Source organism: Melanerpes formicivorus, unplaced genomic scaffold (assembly GCF_026170545.1).
Source record: "Melanerpes formicivorus ecotype bairdi unplaced genomic scaffold, bMelFor1.0.p_v2 SCAF_106, whole genome shotgun sequence".
In the NCBI taxonomy this organism is placed as follows: Eukaryota; Metazoa; Chordata; class Aves; order Piciformes; family Picidae; genus Melanerpes; species Melanerpes formicivorus.
This window is the reverse complement of record NW_027142458.1, coordinates 184,781-202,481: the sequence shown is the minus strand read 5'-3', so window position 1 is coordinate 202,481 and position 17,701 is coordinate 184,781. Positions and strand designations below refer to the sequence as shown.

Below are 17,701 nucleotides of genomic sequence, written 5' to 3'. Positions count from 1 at the left end.
GTCATGCTGCATGATGAACAAGTTATGAGGAAACATCTTATGCTCTCTGGATGTGAAGTTTCTGTAATTTATCTCAGACATAGAGAATGAAAGTCACAAAGCATCTACTCCCTTAATAAGAAATATCAATCAAAGGTCTTGAAGAGATAGAGCAGAATAATTACAGAAGCAGAATCACAGTATGTTAGGGAATAGAAAAGGACCTCTATGTATCATCCAATCCAACTCCCTGCCAAAGCAGGATCACCTATGGTGGGTGATACAGGAACATGTGCAGGCGGGTTTGAAAGCTTCTAGTGAGGGAGATTCCACAGCCTCTCTGGGCAGCCTGCTCCAGAGCTCCAGCACCCTAATACCAAACAAGTTTCTCCTCATGTTGAGGTGCAACCACCTGTGTTCTAGCTTGTACCCTTGTCCTGTTGCTGGACACCACTGAAAAGAAACTGGCACCTTCATCCTGACACCTACCTCTCAGCTATTTTATAAGATCCCCTCTCAGCCTTCTCCTCTCAAGCCTGAACATCCCCATTTGTTTCAGTCTTTCCTCATAGTAGAGGTGTTCAAGGTCCCCCGTCATCCTTGTTGCTGTCTGTTGAGCTCTGTCCAGTAGGTCACTGTCTCTCTCTTATAGCAGTTTCCCAGCAGTCCTATACCAATGCATTGCTGTGCCAGCATAGCCTGAGAAATAATGAAGAAGGACAAAGTTTCCTTCTTGAGATGTTCCATGAGAAGATTTGCTCTGTCAGGGTGACTAAAGCTTACTTGAACAACCCCTCATAGATTGTAAAATACTTTCTTTGGTCAAGCATATTAAGATACACTAGAGGTTGGAAGGGACCTCCAGAGATCATCCAGACCAACCCCCCTGACAAAGCAAGATCACTTAGGGTAGTCTGCACAGGTGGGTTTTGAAAGTCTCCAGAAGAGACTCCACAACCTCTCTGGGCAGTGCTCTGTCACCCTCACTGTAAAGAAGTTTCTCTTCATGTTGAGGTGAAATTTTCTATGTTCAAGCCTGTACCCATTGTTCCCTGTCTTATTATTGCACACCACCAAAAAGAGCTTGGCCCCCTCCACCCACCCCTCAGATATTTATCGACATTGATGAGATCCCCACTCAGTTTTCTCTTCTCAAGACTAAACAGCCCCAGGGCTCTCAGTCTCTCTTCACAGGGGAGATGCTCAATTCCCCTAATCACCCTCGTGGCTCTCTGTTGGATTCTCTCCAGCAGGTCTCTGTCTCTCTTGAAACTGGGGAGCCCCAAACTGGACAGAGTATTGCAGGTGTGGTCTGAGCAGAGCAGGGTAGAGGGCTCTTCTCTCAAGGATATATTTTGGATAATTACTGCTTTCAGCTTTGAAGTCTTTCCATCATGACACTGGTAAAGGACCTTGCTAAAGGAATGTGTTTCCCTCTCTCCTAGCGTCTGTACACCGAAGCCTGGGAGGCAGACAAGACATCGATCCACGTCATGCCCGACACGCCGGACATCCTGTTAGCCAAGGCCAACGCGGCCAACGTTAGCAAAGTAAGGACACTGAAACAGAGACTCGAGTCATGGGAACTCAGCAATGAAATAGCATTTTCTTAACCAAAATACAATCTTCCAAAATAATCTTTTGTGAAAACTGTAAGGAAAAAAAACCCTCTGAGATGTAGAAGTTCTTTCAGACTATTGAGAAGCTCTTTTCTCTCTCCTTTTGTATAGAAACTTTATGTACAAGCCTGGGAAGAGGCCAAGAAGAAGGGTTATGACATGAGAGCTGATGCAATTCCAATCCAAAGTGCAAAGGCATCAAGAGATATTGCAAGTGATGTATGTTCTTCCTTTACCTTTCTTTTCACTTAACTTGAGACACAAGAATGAACTAATAAGCTAGGTACAACTTAACAAGCCATGGTGTATCAGAGTCACCTTGAAAGCCTACTAACAAAGGATTCACTGCAGAGAGAGAATAGAATGGAATGGAATAGAATGGAATGGAATAGAATACAATAGAATAGACCAGACCAGGTTGGAAGAGACCTTCAAGATCATCGTGTCCAACCTATCATCTGACACCACCCAACCAACTAAACTATGCAACCAAAATGGGTAACAGGTTCCAAAAGGAACATTGAATTCCAAATCCTGGCATTAAGCAGGTAGTAAAAAGAACCAAAAATACCTGCAACAAGCTAGAATGAAAATGAACAAAAACAGTGGAGCAAAAATGTGTTGGGCATTTCTAAACTCTAGATAGTTCATAGCATATAAAAAGAAATTTGTGATCAGCAGCAATATGAAATGATGGAAAATTCATCCCAGAGTCACTGTTTCTCCTATTTTTCCATTTCACAGCTGCTCCTCATAGGGCTGTGCCCAAACCCCTCACCAGTTTAGGTTGACAGCTTAGGAAGCTGGAAGCTTTTTCTTAGCTGTATCCAGGTGAGCAGTATGTGGCTGCTGACATTGTTTCTGTGTTTCTAGTACAAGTACAAGCTGACCCACGAGAAGGAGAAAGGGCACTACGTTGGGTGCAAGACTGCCCAGGAGGATCCCAAACTGGCCCTGGCAGCACGTGCCATGATGCTGCAGAACGACCGACTCTACAAGAAGGCCTACAACGACTCCAAGACCCAGATCCACTTGCCAGTGGACATGCTGGCAGTGCAGGCAGCCAAGGAGTGCCAGACACTGGTCAGTGACGTTGACTACCGCCAGTACCTTCACCAGTGGACCTGTCTGCCTGACCAGAATGATGTGATCCATGCCAGGAAGGCCTACGACCTGCAGAGTGATGTAAGTGAGAGTATCTATTGGAAAGCTTTATGGCAGCTGTGTGCCTGGGCAAAAATCCTTTCACATGCACATTCCTGAGCCTGCAGCTAGTCTTGATGTATTTATTTTGATCCAGATTGGAAGAAGCTAGACTTAGATTAGACATTAAGAAGAAATTCTTCACCACGAGGGTGGCGAGGCAATGGAACAGGTTGCTGAGAGAGGTTATGGAGGCTCCAAGCCTGGAAACAGAATAGAATAGAATAGAATAGACCAGACCAGACCAGACCAGACCAGGTTGGAAGAGACCTTCAAGATCATCGGGTCCAACCTATCATCCAACACCTCCTAATCAACTAAACCATGACACCAAGCACCCTGTCAAGTCTGCTCCTGAACACCTCCAGTGATGGTGTTCAGAGCTGGGTTGGATGAGGCCTTGAGCAACCTGGTCTAGTAGGAGGTGTCCCTGCCTATGGCAGGTGGGTTGGAACAAAATGATCTTTACATTCCCTTCCAACCCAAACTGTTCTGTGGTTTGTGATCCTTTCCAAACCAGTAATGGAATGAAGCTGGGGGTGGGGAGATTCAGGCTGGAGGTGAGGAGGAAGTTCTTCCCCATGAGAGTGGTGAAGCCCTGGAATGGGTTGTGCAGGGAGGTGGTTGGGGCCCCGTCCCTGGAGGTGTTTAAGAGCAGGCTGGATGAGGCTTTGGGCAGCCTGATGTAGTGTGGGGTGTCCCTGCCCATGGCAGGGGGGTTGGAACTAGCTGATCCTTGTGGTCCCTTCCAACCCTGACTGATACTATGATACTATGATAATGTTTTCAGCTTGGGGGGGCCATTCACATGGAAGGGAATCATGTTTCTGACAGGTTTTTGGTCTGCTGCAAAATGGCACCACTGCTCTACATGGAGCAAGTATCTTTAAAAGACAAATAATGTCCTTGCTCTGCACATCAGGGACTCAGCTGTATGTGGAAAGGACCTGGTACAACACAGTCTCATTGACCACTTCCTTTGTGCCTGCGGGAAGAGGAGCTTGGGGAAAGCCTTGTGTGAAAGCTCTCTGCACTCAGAGTTCTCCCTGCAGCGTCACTAACCCTTGGTTTATTTGCAGAACGTGTACAAGGCAGACCTAGAATGGTTGCGAGGCATCGGCTGGTTGACCGAAGGCTCTGTCGACGTGGTCAAAGCAAAGAAAGCCCAGGAGCTGCTGAACGAGAGGCTGTACCGCACGCGGCCCGAGGAGCTGAAATTCACCAGCATCACTGACGCGCCAGACGTTGTCCAGGCGAAGATCAACGCTGCACAGATCAGTGATGTGAGCGCAGCTCAGCTTTCATTTGCCTTTCACAGGCTCACAGGTTGTTAGGGGTTGGAAGGGACCTCCCAAGATCGAGTCCAACCCCCCTGCCAGAGCAGGACCATAGCATCCAGCACAGGTTGCACAGAAACACATCCGATGGGGCTTGGAAGTCTCCAGAGAAGGAGACTCCACAAGCCCTTTAGGGAGCCTGTGCCAATGCTCTGTGACCCTCACAGTGAAAAAGTTCCTCCTCGTGTTGAGGTGGGACCTCCTGTGCTGGAGTTTCTATCCACTGCTCCTTGTCCTGTCACAGAGTGCCACTGAGCAGAGCCTGTCCCCTCCCTCTTGACCCCCAGCCCTCAGATATTTATAGACATTTATTAAATCCCTTCTCAGTCTTCTCTCCAAACTAAACAGCCCCAGGGCTCTCAACCTCTCCTTACAGGACAGTTCTCCAGTCCCTTAATCATCCTGGTAGTTCTCTGTTGGATTCTCTCTGTCCCTCATGAACTGAGGAGCCCAAAACTGGACACAACATTTCAGGTGTGGCCTCACCAGAGCAGAGCAGAGGGGGAGGAGAACCTCCCTGGATCTGCTGGACACATTCCTCTTAATGCACCCCGGGATCTCATTGACCTTCTTGGCCACAAGGGCACATTGCTGACCCATGGATAACTTCCTAACCCTCCAGGACACCCAGGTCCTTCTCCACAGGGAACTGTTTTTCTTTGTGGTGGAGAGTACAGCTTCTGCTGTGGGAATGACTAATTGGAAACTAACTCAAACCAGTGTTGCCAAATGATTCCTCTTGGTGGATTCTACTTCTTCTCCAAACCACAGGGAAATGACTAATTGGAAACTAACTCAAACCAGTGTTGCCAAATGATTCCTCTTGGTGGATTCTACTTCTTCTCCAAACCACAGGGAAATGACTAATTGGAAACTAACTCAAACCAGTGTTGCCAAATGATTCCTCTTGGTGGATTCTACTTCTTCTCCAAACCACAGGGAAATGACTAATTGGAAACTAACTCAAACCAGTGTTGCCAAATGATTCCTCTTGGTGGACCCTGTTCCTTCTCCAAACCATAGGCAAATGTCATTGTGCTTCCTCTCTCCTCAGCGTCTGTACCGTGAAGCCTGGGATAAAGACAAGACACAGGTTTCCATGCCCTCTGATACCCCTGTAATGCTGCAGTCCAAAGTCAACGCTCTCAACATCAGCAATGTAAGAGAAGAAAATCTTTGTGTGTGAAGCATTGTTAGATACAGAGTGGAAAAAAGCGCTCTTCCAGAGCAGGCTTTAAGAAAAGGTATTGGTACCAGCAGGTCCTGACTGCATCTAACAAGGGTGATTAATTGTCTTTGCAGAAACACTATCAGAAGGCCTGGGATGAGGCCAAGGCCAAAAGCTACGACATCAGAGCGGATGCCATTCCCATCAAACAGGCCAAGGCTTCCAGAGACATTTGTAGTGAGGTACAGTCTTCTCTTAATGTGCTTGCTGTGTGCAGCTGAAGTTCAGATCAAAGGGTTAGGTAGGAATAGGAATAGGAATAGGAATAGGAATAGAGTAGAGTAGAGTAGAGTAGAGTAGAGTAGAGTAGAGTAGAATAGAATAGAATAGAATAGAATAGAATAGAATAGAATAGAATTAACTAGGTTGGTAAAGACCTTTGAGATCATCAAGTCCAACCTATCACCCAACACCATCTCATCAACTAAACCATGGCACCAAGTGCCTCAGCCAGTCTCCTCTTAAACCCCTCCAGGGATGGTGACTCCACCACCTCCCTGGGCAGCACATCCCAATGGCCAATCTCTCTTGCTGGGAAGAACTTCTTCCTAATAGCCAGCCTGAACCTCCCCTGGCACAGCTTGAGACTGTGTCCTCTTGTTCTGGTGCTGGTTGCCAGGGAGAAGAGACCATACCCCCACCTGGCTACAACCTCCCTTTAGGTAGTTGTAAAGAGCAATGAGGTCTCCCCTGAGCCTCCTCTTCTCCAGGCTAAGCAACCCCAGCTCCCTCAGCCTCTCCTCACAGGGCTGTGCCAAAACCCCTCACCAGTTTAGGTTGACAGCTTAGGAAGCTGGAAGCCTTTTCTTAGTTGTATCCAGGTGAGCAGTATGTGGCTGCTGACTTTGTTTCTGTGTTTCTAGTACAAGTACAAGCTGACCCATGAGAAGGAGAAAGGGCACTACGTTGGGTGCAAAACTGCCCAGGAGGATCCCAAACTGGCCCTGGCAGCACGTGCCATGATGCTGCAGAACGACCGACTCTACAAGAAGGCCTACAACGACTCCAAGACCCAGATCCACTTGCCAGTGGACATGCTGGCAGTGCAGGCAGCCAAGGAGTGCCAGACACTGGTCAGTGACGTTGACTACCGCCAGTACCTTCACCAGTGGACCTGTCTGCCTGACCAGAATGATGTGATCCATGCCAGGAAGGCCTACGACCTGCAGAGTGATGTGAGTATGTGTAGAGATGTGGTGGTTGCTACTTGTGCTACTTAATACATGGCAGCCTGATTTTGATGGTTTCATGAATTATAGAATGGTTTGGGTTGGAAGGAACCTTAAAGATCATCTAGCTCCAATCCACTGCTGTGGGCAGGAACACCTCCTGCCAGACCAGGTTGCTCAAGGCCTTGTCCAGCTTGGTCTTAAGCATTTTTGCATATGAAACACATCTGATATTAGAAAGCCACAAGGGATTTATCTTTAGACTGCTTTCTTCAGCTTTTCTTGTTGCTGATCTTACCTGCACTTCTTTTAGCCTTTAAAAAGTGTTGGTATTACCTCTGATTTTTTTTTAACTCTTTAGTTGGTGTCTGTTATGTTTCATGTGCTTTTGGAATACTGTGGTTTGGAGAGGATGAAGGATTTGTCTCTCCTCTTTGGATGGGACTTATGAAATAACATCTGTTTGCTGCTTTGGAGTCAGATGGCTTTTGTTATTCCTCTTTATCTGAGTTGTCTTGGAAGTTTTTGTAATGTCAATAAAACCATGTAAGGGGTGGCAGGTAAGATGATTTAGTGGCTGATGTCAAAGCAGGAGGAGTCAGTCCAGCTGATTTCCTGACTTGGCTTTGCTGCTTACCAGTCACTCTTCCTCTCTTTCAATTATGAGCTTCAAAAGTGAGATTCATTCACCTTGTTGAAGGATTTAATTGATCACTAATGTTGCTTGATACTGCTTCAAGAATTTACCAGTTAGTGCTAATCCCCATTGCCTCTATAACCTTTTATTACTTTCACTTTTTTCCCCATCCTTTTTGTTAAGTCTTCCTATGGCCAGCTTGATTTTTTTTGTTTGTTTGTTTGGACTTGTAAACTGAAGTGAGTAGAGGAATAAATATTGTGAAGGGGGCAGGAGTACACTTTTAAGATCTTAGCACTCCTCATCATCAATGGCAGTTTGGTTCACTTGTTTCCTCTCTATTTAACTTCACAAGGTTTAGAATCAGAGAATTATTTTGGTTGGAAAAAACCTCTAAGATCATCGAGTCCAACCACCAACCTAACACCACCATGGCCATTAAACCATGTCCCAGAGTGCCATGCCCACACATTTCTAAATGTCATAGAATTGTCAAGGTTGGAAGGGACCTCAAGGACCATCTAGTTCCAACACCCCTGCCATGGGCAGGGACCCCTCACACTAGATCAGGTTGCTCAGAGCCACATCCAATCTGGCCTTAAAACCCTCCAGGTATGAGGCTTCCACCACTTCCCTGGGCAGCCTGTTCCAGTGTCTCATCACTCTCATGGTGAAGAACTTCTTCCTACCCCCAGGGAGGTGGTGGAGCCACCATCACTGGAGGTGTTTAGGAAGAGACTGGATGGGGTGCTTGGTGCCATGGTTTAGTTGATGAGATGGTGCTGGGTGATAGGTTGGACTCGATGATCTCGAAGGTCTTTTCCAACCTGATTAATTCTATTCTATTAATACCACTTGACTTGACTTGACTTGACTTGACTTGACTTGACTTGACTTGACTTGACTTGACTTGACTTCACTTCACTTCACTTCACTTCACTTCACTTCACTTGACTTGACTTGACTTGACTTGACTTGACTTGACTTGACTTGACTTGACTTGACTTCACTTCACTTCACTTCACTTCACTTCACTTCACTTCACTTCACTTCACTTCACTTCACTTCACTTGACTTGACTTGACTTGACTTGACTTGACTTGACTTGACTTGACTTGACTTGACTTCACTTCACTTCACTTCACTTCTATTCTATTCTATTCTATTCTATTCTATTCTATTCTATTCTATTCTATTCTATTCTATTCTATTCTATTCTATTCTATTCTATTCTATTCTACTACTTACAACCTAGTTCCCAGATTGTATTTTGCTTATGACCCTGAACATCCTCTTGATTATGAAAAGGATTCATCTAAATGTCAGCTGGCTGACACTTTAAGTCGACCTTTCCTAAGACACCTGCTGCTTTCTGTAGTTTCACATAATGAAGGTGGTCATTTTAAACACCATGTTTTCCTTTGTCTTTTCCTGACTGTGTCTGTAGGCTGTCTACAGGGCAGACTTGGAATGGCTCCGTGGCATTGGCTGGCTGCCTAATGACTCCCCAGAGGTTAAGAGAGTGAAGCAGGCCCAGGATCTCCTGAGTGACAACGTGTATCGCACGCCCATCGACAGTGTGAAGTACACCAGTGTGGTGGATTCCCCAGACGTCCTTCTCGCCAAAACCAACGCTGAGCAAGTCAGCATTGTAGGTTGCACTCTTCTCCAAGTTGTTTGGAGGTTATAAACAGCACCACAGAATCTATCTGGTTGGAAGAGACCTCAGAGATCATCCAGCCCAACCTTCGACCCGGTACTGAAGGGTCAACACTAAGCCCTGTCCCTAAGCGCCGCACGCTGTGTGAGCACCCCCAGGGATGGTGACCCCACCACTGCTCAAGAGAAATTTCACTGTGAAAATGTCAAGTTGTTTGGTGGTATTTTAAGTCAAGCTCAACACTTTTCCAGTCATTTTAGTTTTTAGAGATCATTTGGGAGAGGTTTGTGGGATTTTTATGCTATTGACAAGTGAGCTTCCACATGGGAAATACCATAAAACGCTCTGTTTTCACAGCAAAAGTACAAAGAAGCCTGGGAGAAGGACAAGACTATGATCCATATCATGCCAGACACGCCTGAAATCAACCTAGCCAGGAGTAATGCTGTTAACTACAGCAAGGTATGCTTATCCTTTTATTTGTTTACATTTCTGTAAAACAGTGTGGTGTATCCTGTAAAGTTCATAGAATCACAGAATTCCTAGGAGGAAGGGACCCCAAGGATCATCTGGCCCAACCTTTCTAGGTGATAGGGTAGTTCACCCAATGTCAGGGGTTGGAAAGGGACCTCCAGAGATCATTGAGTCCAACCCCCCTGCCAGAGCAGGAGCACAGAATCCAGCACAGGTCACACAGGAACACATCCAGATGGGGCTGGAAAGCCTCCAGAGAAGGAGACTCCACAACCTCTCAATGCAGCCTGTTCCAGTGCTCTGTGACCCTCCCAGTGAAGAAGTTCCTTCTCATGTTGAGGTGGAACCTCCTGTGCTGGAGTTTCTATCCATTGCCCCTTGTCCTATCCCAGGGTGCAAATGAGCAGAGCCTGTCCCCTCCCTCCTGACCCCCAGCCCTCTGATATTGATAACCATTGATTAAATCCTCTCTCAGTCTTCTCTTCTCCAGACTAAAAGTCCCAGCACCAAGTTTTAAAACTGTCCAATGTAGGGGAAGCCACTGCTTCCCTTGGGAGATTTGAACATTCTAAGATCTTACAAAGCTAAAGATTAAGTTGTGTGAACCTCATAGAATCACAGAATGGTTTGGGCTGGAAGGGACCATAAAGATCACCAAGTTCCAAACCCCCTGCCATGGGCAGGGATACTTTCTGCTCAACCAGGTTGCTCAAGGCCTCATGCAAACACCTCCAGGGAGGAGGTATCCATGACCTCCCTGGGCAACCTGTTCCAGGGTCTCATTGCCCTCACCATCCATGTTTGAGAGGCAGGAAGATTTTCAGCAGCATTTCTGGCGAGGAGGTGGAGGAGTAATGCACAAAACTCCTCAGAGTATTTCAGCCAGCGGGGCTGTGACATGTGTGTTTCCTGAATGGCAAATTCCAGAGCATTTAGCATATGTGTGACATTCTGCTGTCTTTCCAGAAAATGTATAACAAAGATTGGGATGAGCTGAAGACCAGTTATGATTTGAGGGCAGATGCAATCCCCATCAAGTCAGCCAAAGCATCTCGAGAAATCGCTAGTGACGTAAGTGCCAGATTCTGTTCTAACTGGAGGCAGTGCTGAGGGGGGGGCTCAGCACAGCAGAGGGGCAGAATCCCCTCCCTGTGCTGCTGCTCTCCCTGCTTTGGATGCAGCTCAGCACACAGCTGCCTGCTGGGCTACCAGGAGCCACTGCTGGCTCCCGGGGAGTTTGTCATCAGCTGACACCCCCCAAGTCCTCCTCAAGGCTGCTCTCAATCCCCTTCTCTCCGAGTCTATATTTATGCTTGGGATTGCCCTGATCCAGGTGCTTGGCCTTGTTGTACTTCATGAGGGTGGCATGGGCCCACCTCTCAAACCTGTCCAAGTCCCCCTGGAACTCATGTATAAAATCCTGTGAATGTTTCTGCTCAGGCTTGTATTAAGGTGCTTCAAGCTCTTCACAGGCTTGAAGAGCCATGTCATGAGGACTGGGCAGTGATGATGCTCTTTGCTCTTTAGAATAGGTGCTTCTAGCTCTTCACAGGCTTGAAGAGCCATGTCATGAGGACTGGGCAGTGATGGTGCTCTTTGCTCTTTAGAATAGGTGCTTCTAGCTCTTCACAGGCTTGAAGAGCCATGTCATGAGGACTGGGCAGTGATGGTGCTCTTTGCTCTTTAGAATAGGTGCTTCTAGCTCTTCACAGGCTTGAAGAGCCATGTCATGAGGACTGGGCAGTGATGGTGCTCTTTGCTCTTTCCCCCAGTACAAGTACAAACTGGATCACGAGAAGCAGAAAGGACATTACGTTGGAGTTCCAAATGCAAAGGAAGATTCCAGAATGCAGTTTGCCCTCGGCATAGGCAAAGTTCAGAGCGAGCTGGAGTACAAGAAGCACTTTGCCAAATGGAAGACACAGTGTCACCTGCCAGTAGACATGGTGTCCATTGTAGCAGCCAAGCAGGGTCAGTCTTTGGTCAGTGACGTGGATTACCGGCACTACTTGCATCAGTGGATCTGCCTTCCGGATCAGAATGATGTCATCCATGCTAGGAAAGCCTACGACCTCCAGAGTGATGTGAGTTGATGTAAAGGTTCAGCTTAATGGCTACACTGGCTCTTCTTAGGATCACAGAAGTGTTTCAATTGGAAAAGATCTTTAAGATCATCAGCTCCCACTGTTATCTAGCTACGAAATCTCTAAACCATAGAATCATCATAGAATCAATAAGGTTGGAAAAGACTTCAGAGGTCATCAAGTCCAACCTATCACCCAACACCTCATGACTAACTAAACCATGGCTTCAAGTGCCACATCTAATCCCCTCTTGAACACCTCCAGGGAAGGTGACTCCACCACCTCCCTGGGCAGCACATTCCAATGGCCAATTACTCTTTCTGGGAAGGACTTTCTCCTCACCTCCAGCCTAAACCTCCCCTGACACAGCTTGAGACTTGTTCTGACGCTGGTTGCCTGGGAGAAGAGACCAACCCCCACCTGGCTACAACCTCCCTTCAGGGAGTTGGAGAGAGCAAGAAGGTCTCCCCTGAGCCTCCTCTTCTCCAGGCTAAACAACCCCATGTCTCTCAGCACTACATCTCTGTGTCTTTGAAACACCTCCAGAGATAAGAATTCAATCACTTCCCTGGGAAGTCTGTTCCAGTCTTTGAGAACCCTTTCAGTGAAGAAGTTTCTTCTAATATCCAACCTAAACCTCCCCTGGTGCAACTTGAGGACATTTCCTCTTGTTCTGTCACTTAGAATCATAGATACATAAAACTGTTGAGGTTGCAAGACACCTTTGAGATTATCGAGTCCAACTGCTTGCTTAGAGTTCACAATCTCATGGCTGCTGCTAAGCCACTGCCACTAAACCATTTCTCTAAGCACCACATCCATGTGTCTTTTAAATACCTCCAGGGGTGGTGACTGCACCACCTCCCTGGGCAGCCCATTCCAGTGTCTGATAATGCCTCTGGTGAAGAAATTTTTCCTGATATGCAACCTGAACCTCCCCTGGCACAACTTAAGCCCCTTTCCTCTTGTCCTTGTTACTAGGGAGCAGAGACCAATCCCAACCTGACTCCAACCTCCTTTCAGGGAGTAGAGAGCAATGAGGTCTCCCCTCAGCCTTTTCTCCAGGCTGAACAGCCCTGCTTCCCTCAGCTGCTCCTCACCTGGCCTGTTCTCCATACCCTTTGAGAGACTAAGAGCTATGTTGCTCTTACTCTGATCCAGCCCCAAGTAGTGGAAGTCTTCTGCTGAATCCAGTGCTGTTTATTAGGAGTGCAAAGTTATGTGCCAGTGTTATCTGTTGCCAGGCTTGAAGTGTGATCAGTCTAGAAGTAGAGCTCATGTTGGAATTCCTGCTGCCCTCTTAACCAGGAGCAGGGAGGTCATTCTGCCCCTGTACACTGCACTGGTTAGGCCACACCTTGAGTCCTGTGTCCAGTTCTGGGCCCCTCAGTTTAGGAAGGAGGTTGACCTGCTGGAAGGTGTCCAGAGAAGGGCAACAAAGTTGATGAGGGGTTTGGAACACAAGCCCTATGAGGAGAGGCTGAGGGAGCTGGGATTGCTTAGCCTGGAGAAGAGGAGGCTCAGGGGTGGCCTTATTGCTCTCTACAACTACCTGAAGAGGGGTTGTAGACAGGCAGAGGTTGGTCTCTTCTCCCAGGCAACCAGCACCAGAACAAGAGGACACAGTCTCAGGCTGCACCAGGGGAGGTTTAGGCTGGAGGTTAGGAAGAAGTTCTATACAGAGAGAGTGATTGCCCACTGGAGTGGGCTGCCTGGGGAGATGGTGGAGTCACCATCCCTGAAGGTGTTTAGGAGGAGACTTGACAGGGTGCTTGGTTGCATAGTTTAGTAGGTTGGGTGGTGTTGGATGATAGGTTGGACACGATGATCTTGAAGGTCTCTTCCAACCTGGTCTGGTCTATTCTATTCTATTCTATTCTATTCTATTCTATTCTATTCTATTCTAACCAGTGGAAGTCAATACCATTACTTATGAATCTTAGTGGGTTGTACAGGGAACTGGAGCTCACAGCATCACCCTCATTTTGTTTTCCCAGGCTGTTTACAAAGCTGATTTAGAATGGCTGCGGGGTATTGGATGGCTGCCCAATGATTCAGTTGGAATCAACCATGTCAAATATGCTGGAGATCTCCTGAATGAGGTAACAAAACATTTATTCCAGGCTCACATTTTCTTAGAGACTATTTGCCAGCTGAAGTACTTTGACATGGTCCAACACAGCTGCATTTTCCCAACTAGGAAATAGACCTGGACTATTTCCACAGCATTCGTTCTGTGTCTGGGGAGTTTTCTTTTCCGTGTCATCTTTCTTGTCTTGTCTGTGTTTTCAGGATTCCTGGGTTAGCTGGGGAGTATTCCAGCCTAATCTTGCCTGTTCTTTTCTCCTGTGTAGAGAAAGTACCGTACCAAAGCTGAAACCCTTCCATTTACTCCAGTGGCAGACAGGGTTGATTACATCACAGCAAAGAACAGTGGTGAAATTCTTAGTCAGGTGAGTTTGCTGGGGCTTCTCTGGACTGGTAAACTGACCTGTAAATTGACATGATAGGATTTTTAACTATAAAAGGATATTAGTTTGATCTTTTCATATGAAACACACAAGGACTCTCAGTCAGTCTCTGGGAATTCCATGAATCTATGGCATAAAGATCATAGTATCGTAGTATCATAGTATCAGTCAGGGTTGGAAGAGACCACAAGGATCATCTAGTTCCAACCCCCTGCCATGGGCAGGGACATCCCACACTAGATCAGGCTGCCCAGAGCCTCATCCAGCCTGGGCTTAAACACCTCCAGGGACAGGGCCTCAACCACCTCCCTGGACAACCCATTCCAGGGCTTCACCACTCTCATGGGGAAGAACTTCCTCCTCACCTCCAGCCTCAATCTCCCCACCTCCAGCTTCATTCCATTCCCCCTCGTCCTATCACTGCCTGAGATCCTGAGCAGTCCCTCCCCAGCCTTCCTGTAGCCCCCTTCAGATCCTGGAAGGCCACAATGAGGTCACCTGGGAGCCTTCTCTTCTCCAGACTGAACAGCCCCAACTCCCTCAGTCTGTCCTCACAGGAGAGGTGCTCCAGCCCGCTGCTCATCCTCCTGGCCCTTCTCTGGAGACCTTCCAGCACCTCCACATCCCTCTTGTGCTAGAGGCTCCAGAACTGAAGGCAGTACTCCAGGTGGGGTCTCAGCAGAGCTGAGCAGAGGGGGAGAATCACCTCCCTTGCCCTGCTGGCCACACTTCTCCTGATGCAGCCCAGGCTCTGATTGGCTTTCTGGGCTGCAAGTGCACACTGAGAGCTCCTGTTGAGCTTTTTGTCCACCAGCACCCCCAAGTCTCTCTCCTCAGGGCTGCTTTCCAGCCAGTCCCTGCCCAGATGGACAGGACTTAGCTCATCTCCATCACTTATGAGGGAAGAAGCTCCTCAAGCAGAGTCACTGACACCATGAACAGAAAGAGGCACTTGCACTCCAGAAACCATCACAGTTAAACCTTCTCATTTACACCAGCATGAGTTTATACTTTTTACTGTGTAACAATAAAGATGAGCAAAGCTGGTGTGCTGGCAGCTTGCTGTTCTTTACATTTTTGAAGGCTGAGATCATGCTGAGTAAAGAGATTTTTCCCTCAAAAAGCTTAGAATCTAGTGCCCTTGTTCAAATGGTTTTGCCTGCTAGTTGCTGTACCTCCCTGCAGACCAAACTCTTGACTTCTGAAGATTCTTCCCTGTCCACTTGGAACAAGTTTTTTTTCAAGTGCCATTGTGAATTCCTTGTCTTGTATAATTTCCTTTTTAAAACAAACCCCATGTTTGGATAGGCATTCAGTGCACCACACCTAACAGCCCTGCAAATTCAGGGTGTTATACATTGCTTCATACATAAAGTATGGATCTTGACATTCTGTCTTCCTCATTTCATGGTGGTGCTGCAAGGTAGTCATCATCACTTTCTCTGTTCCAGGTTAAATACCACAAAGCATGGAATGAGGCCAAGTCACATTATACTCTGACAGATACACCACAGCTGGATATGGCTCGAGAGGCAGCCAGAATTCTTAATCAGGTATGTGACCTCTCCTTGACAGCAGAGCTAATAACTCGCATGAAAAACTCTTTGGAGGGATGTAGAAAACGTGCCTTATTAAGAAGATCCTAAAGGGAGGATTTATTAGCCTGGCACTTTCATATAGAGCAAGATGATAATGATTATCATGCTTGTCCTCTCCTTTATTTTCCACAGAACTTATACAAGGAGAACTGGGAGAAAGAAAAAGCCACTGGTTACCTCTTACCTCCTGACAGCGTGCAGATCTCTCATGCCAAACACTCCAATGATGTCCAGAGTGAGGTAATAATTCTTCTTCTCATTAGGAAAGCAAGTGAGTGGGAGCCTGGAAATGTTAAAGGCCCTGAAAGTTCAACAACAGTCAGAGAAAGCTTTCCATTAGGGGTAGCATCCAGCAGGCTTTTCATGACCCATGAAGTCCACTGTCCTCCAAAACCTCCAGACATCTTTGTAATGATGGGGTTTAACAGATTGATTCTCCTGTCTACCTTCACCTTCTCTAGAAACTGTCCTTTCAAAACCTTATTTCATGAGTGTTAAATAACTGATGTTATGGTGAAACTATTTAGCTCTGATTTCACTTTCAGGCATATTAAGCTGTGAGCTAGCATGCACATTACATTTTAAGCTTCTTCACATGTATGTTGAAATCATAGAATCACAGAGTTGTTAGGGTTGGAAGGGACCTCAAGGATCATCTACTTCCAACCCCCCTGCCATGGGCAGGGACACCCCACACTAGATCAGGTTGATGCCATGTCTCTTAGTTTGAGTGTACAGTTTATCAAACCAGTGTGATGTACATACCTTAAACAAACATCCACTCTTCAGACAGTCTCGACTTCTTAACAACATTTGTTACAAAACTGAACCTAAATGCACTAATTGCAGAATGGGAGGAGTTGGAAGGGACCTCTGGAATTGATTGTGTCCAACCGCCTTGGGCAGCCCATTCCAATGGCCAGTCTCTCTTGCTGGGAAGAACTTCTTCCTAAACCTCCCCTGGCACAGCTTGAGACTGTGTCCTCTTGTTCTGGTGCTGCTTGCCTGGGAGAAGACACCAACCCCCACCTGGCTACAACCTCCCTTCAGGGAGTTGGAGAGAGCAAGAAGGTCTCCCCTGAGCCTCCTCTTCTCCAGGCTAAGCAACCCCAGCGCCCTCAGCCTCTCCTCACAGGGCTGTGTTCCAGACCCCTTCCCAGCCTTGTTGCCCTTCTCTGGACACCTTCCAGCAGCTCAACATCTTTCCTAAACTGAGGGGCCCAGAACTGGACACAGCACTCAAGGTGTGGCCTAACCAGTGCTGAGCACAGGGCAGAATGACTTCCTTGCTCCTGCTGGCCACACTGCTCCTGATGCAGGCCAGGATGCCATTGGCCTTCTTGGCCACCTGGGCACACTGCTGGCTCATGTTCAGCCTACTGTCAACCACTACCCCCAGGCCCCTCTCTGCCTGGCTGTTCTCCAGCCACTCTGCCCCCAGCCTGTAGCACTGCCTGGGGTTGTTGTGGCCAATGTGTAGAACCCGGCAATGAGATGTATTTATCTGATCTTGTAATGCAAATTTGCAGGTGAGAGTTGAGCTCCCTCTATCACCTATTTGTTTAATTTTTGTCTTAACAAAACCATAGCTCTTCACAGGCTAAACCCAGAGCAGACATAACCAGTGTTGATTTCATCCCTATTCTTTCCCTTTCCCATCAGCTCAAGTACAAAGCTGAGTACGTCAAGCAAAGAGGGCACTACGTCGGAGTTCCCAGCATGAGAGATGATCCCAAGCTGGTGTGGTTTGAGCATGCAGGCGAGATCCAGAATGACAGGTTGTACAAGGCAGACTACCACAAAACAAAGTCCAAAATCCACATCCCAGCAGACATAGTGTCAGTTGTAGCAGCAAAGGAAGGTCAGAGCTTGGTGAGCGACGTTGAGTACCGCCAGTACCTGCACGAATGGACTTGCCACCCTGACCAGAACGACTGCATCCAGGCGAGGAAGGCCTATGACCTGCAGAGTGATGTAAGTGCTGTTACAGGCATACTGTGTAATTTCCACTTAGAATCACAGAATGATAGAATCATTAAGGTTGGAAAAGACCTTCAAGATCATCCAAGTCCAACCATAACCCACCTACCATGACCACTAAACTATATCCCGAGGAGCCACATCTACGCGCTTCTTGAACACCTCCAGGGATGGGGATGCTGGCACCTCCCTGAGCAGCCTGTTCCAACTCCTCACCAGCCTTTCAGTAAAGAATTTTGTCCTAATATCCAACCTAAACTAT

General features: G+C 47.3%; 1 protein-coding gene across 14 annotated transcripts in view; it reads left to right on the top strand.

Annotated features, from left to right (window-relative positions):
- Positions 1-17,701, top strand: part of NEB (nebulin) — a 178,863-nt gene that overhangs the window by 74,998 nt on the left and 86,164 nt on the right. For all 14 annotated transcript variants that reach the window (XM_068166774.1, XM_068166767.1, XM_068166773.1 and 11 more), the window contains exons 65-80: positions 1,425-1,529; positions 1,710-1,817; positions 2,472-2,783; positions 3,881-4,084; positions 5,193-5,297; positions 5,441-5,548; positions 6,230-6,541; positions 8,620-8,823; positions 9,190-9,294; positions 10,273-10,377; positions 11,079-11,390; positions 13,388-13,492; positions 13,745-13,843; positions 15,313-15,414; positions 15,592-15,699; positions 17,122-17,433. In XM_068166774.1, the coding sequence (XP_068022875.1) occupies positions 1,425-1,529; positions 1,710-1,817; positions 2,472-2,783; positions 3,881-4,084; positions 5,193-5,297; positions 5,441-5,548; positions 6,230-6,541; positions 8,620-8,823; positions 9,190-9,294; positions 10,273-10,377; positions 11,079-11,390; positions 13,388-13,492; positions 13,745-13,843; positions 15,313-15,414; positions 15,592-15,699; positions 17,122-17,433 (2,706 nt within the window). The remainder of the gene's footprint in view (positions 1-1,424; positions 1,530-1,709; positions 1,818-2,471; positions 2,784-3,880; positions 4,085-5,192; positions 5,298-5,440; positions 5,549-6,229; positions 6,542-8,619; positions 8,824-9,189; positions 9,295-10,272; positions 10,378-11,078; positions 11,391-13,387; positions 13,493-13,744; positions 13,844-15,312; positions 15,415-15,591; positions 15,700-17,121; positions 17,434-17,701) is intronic.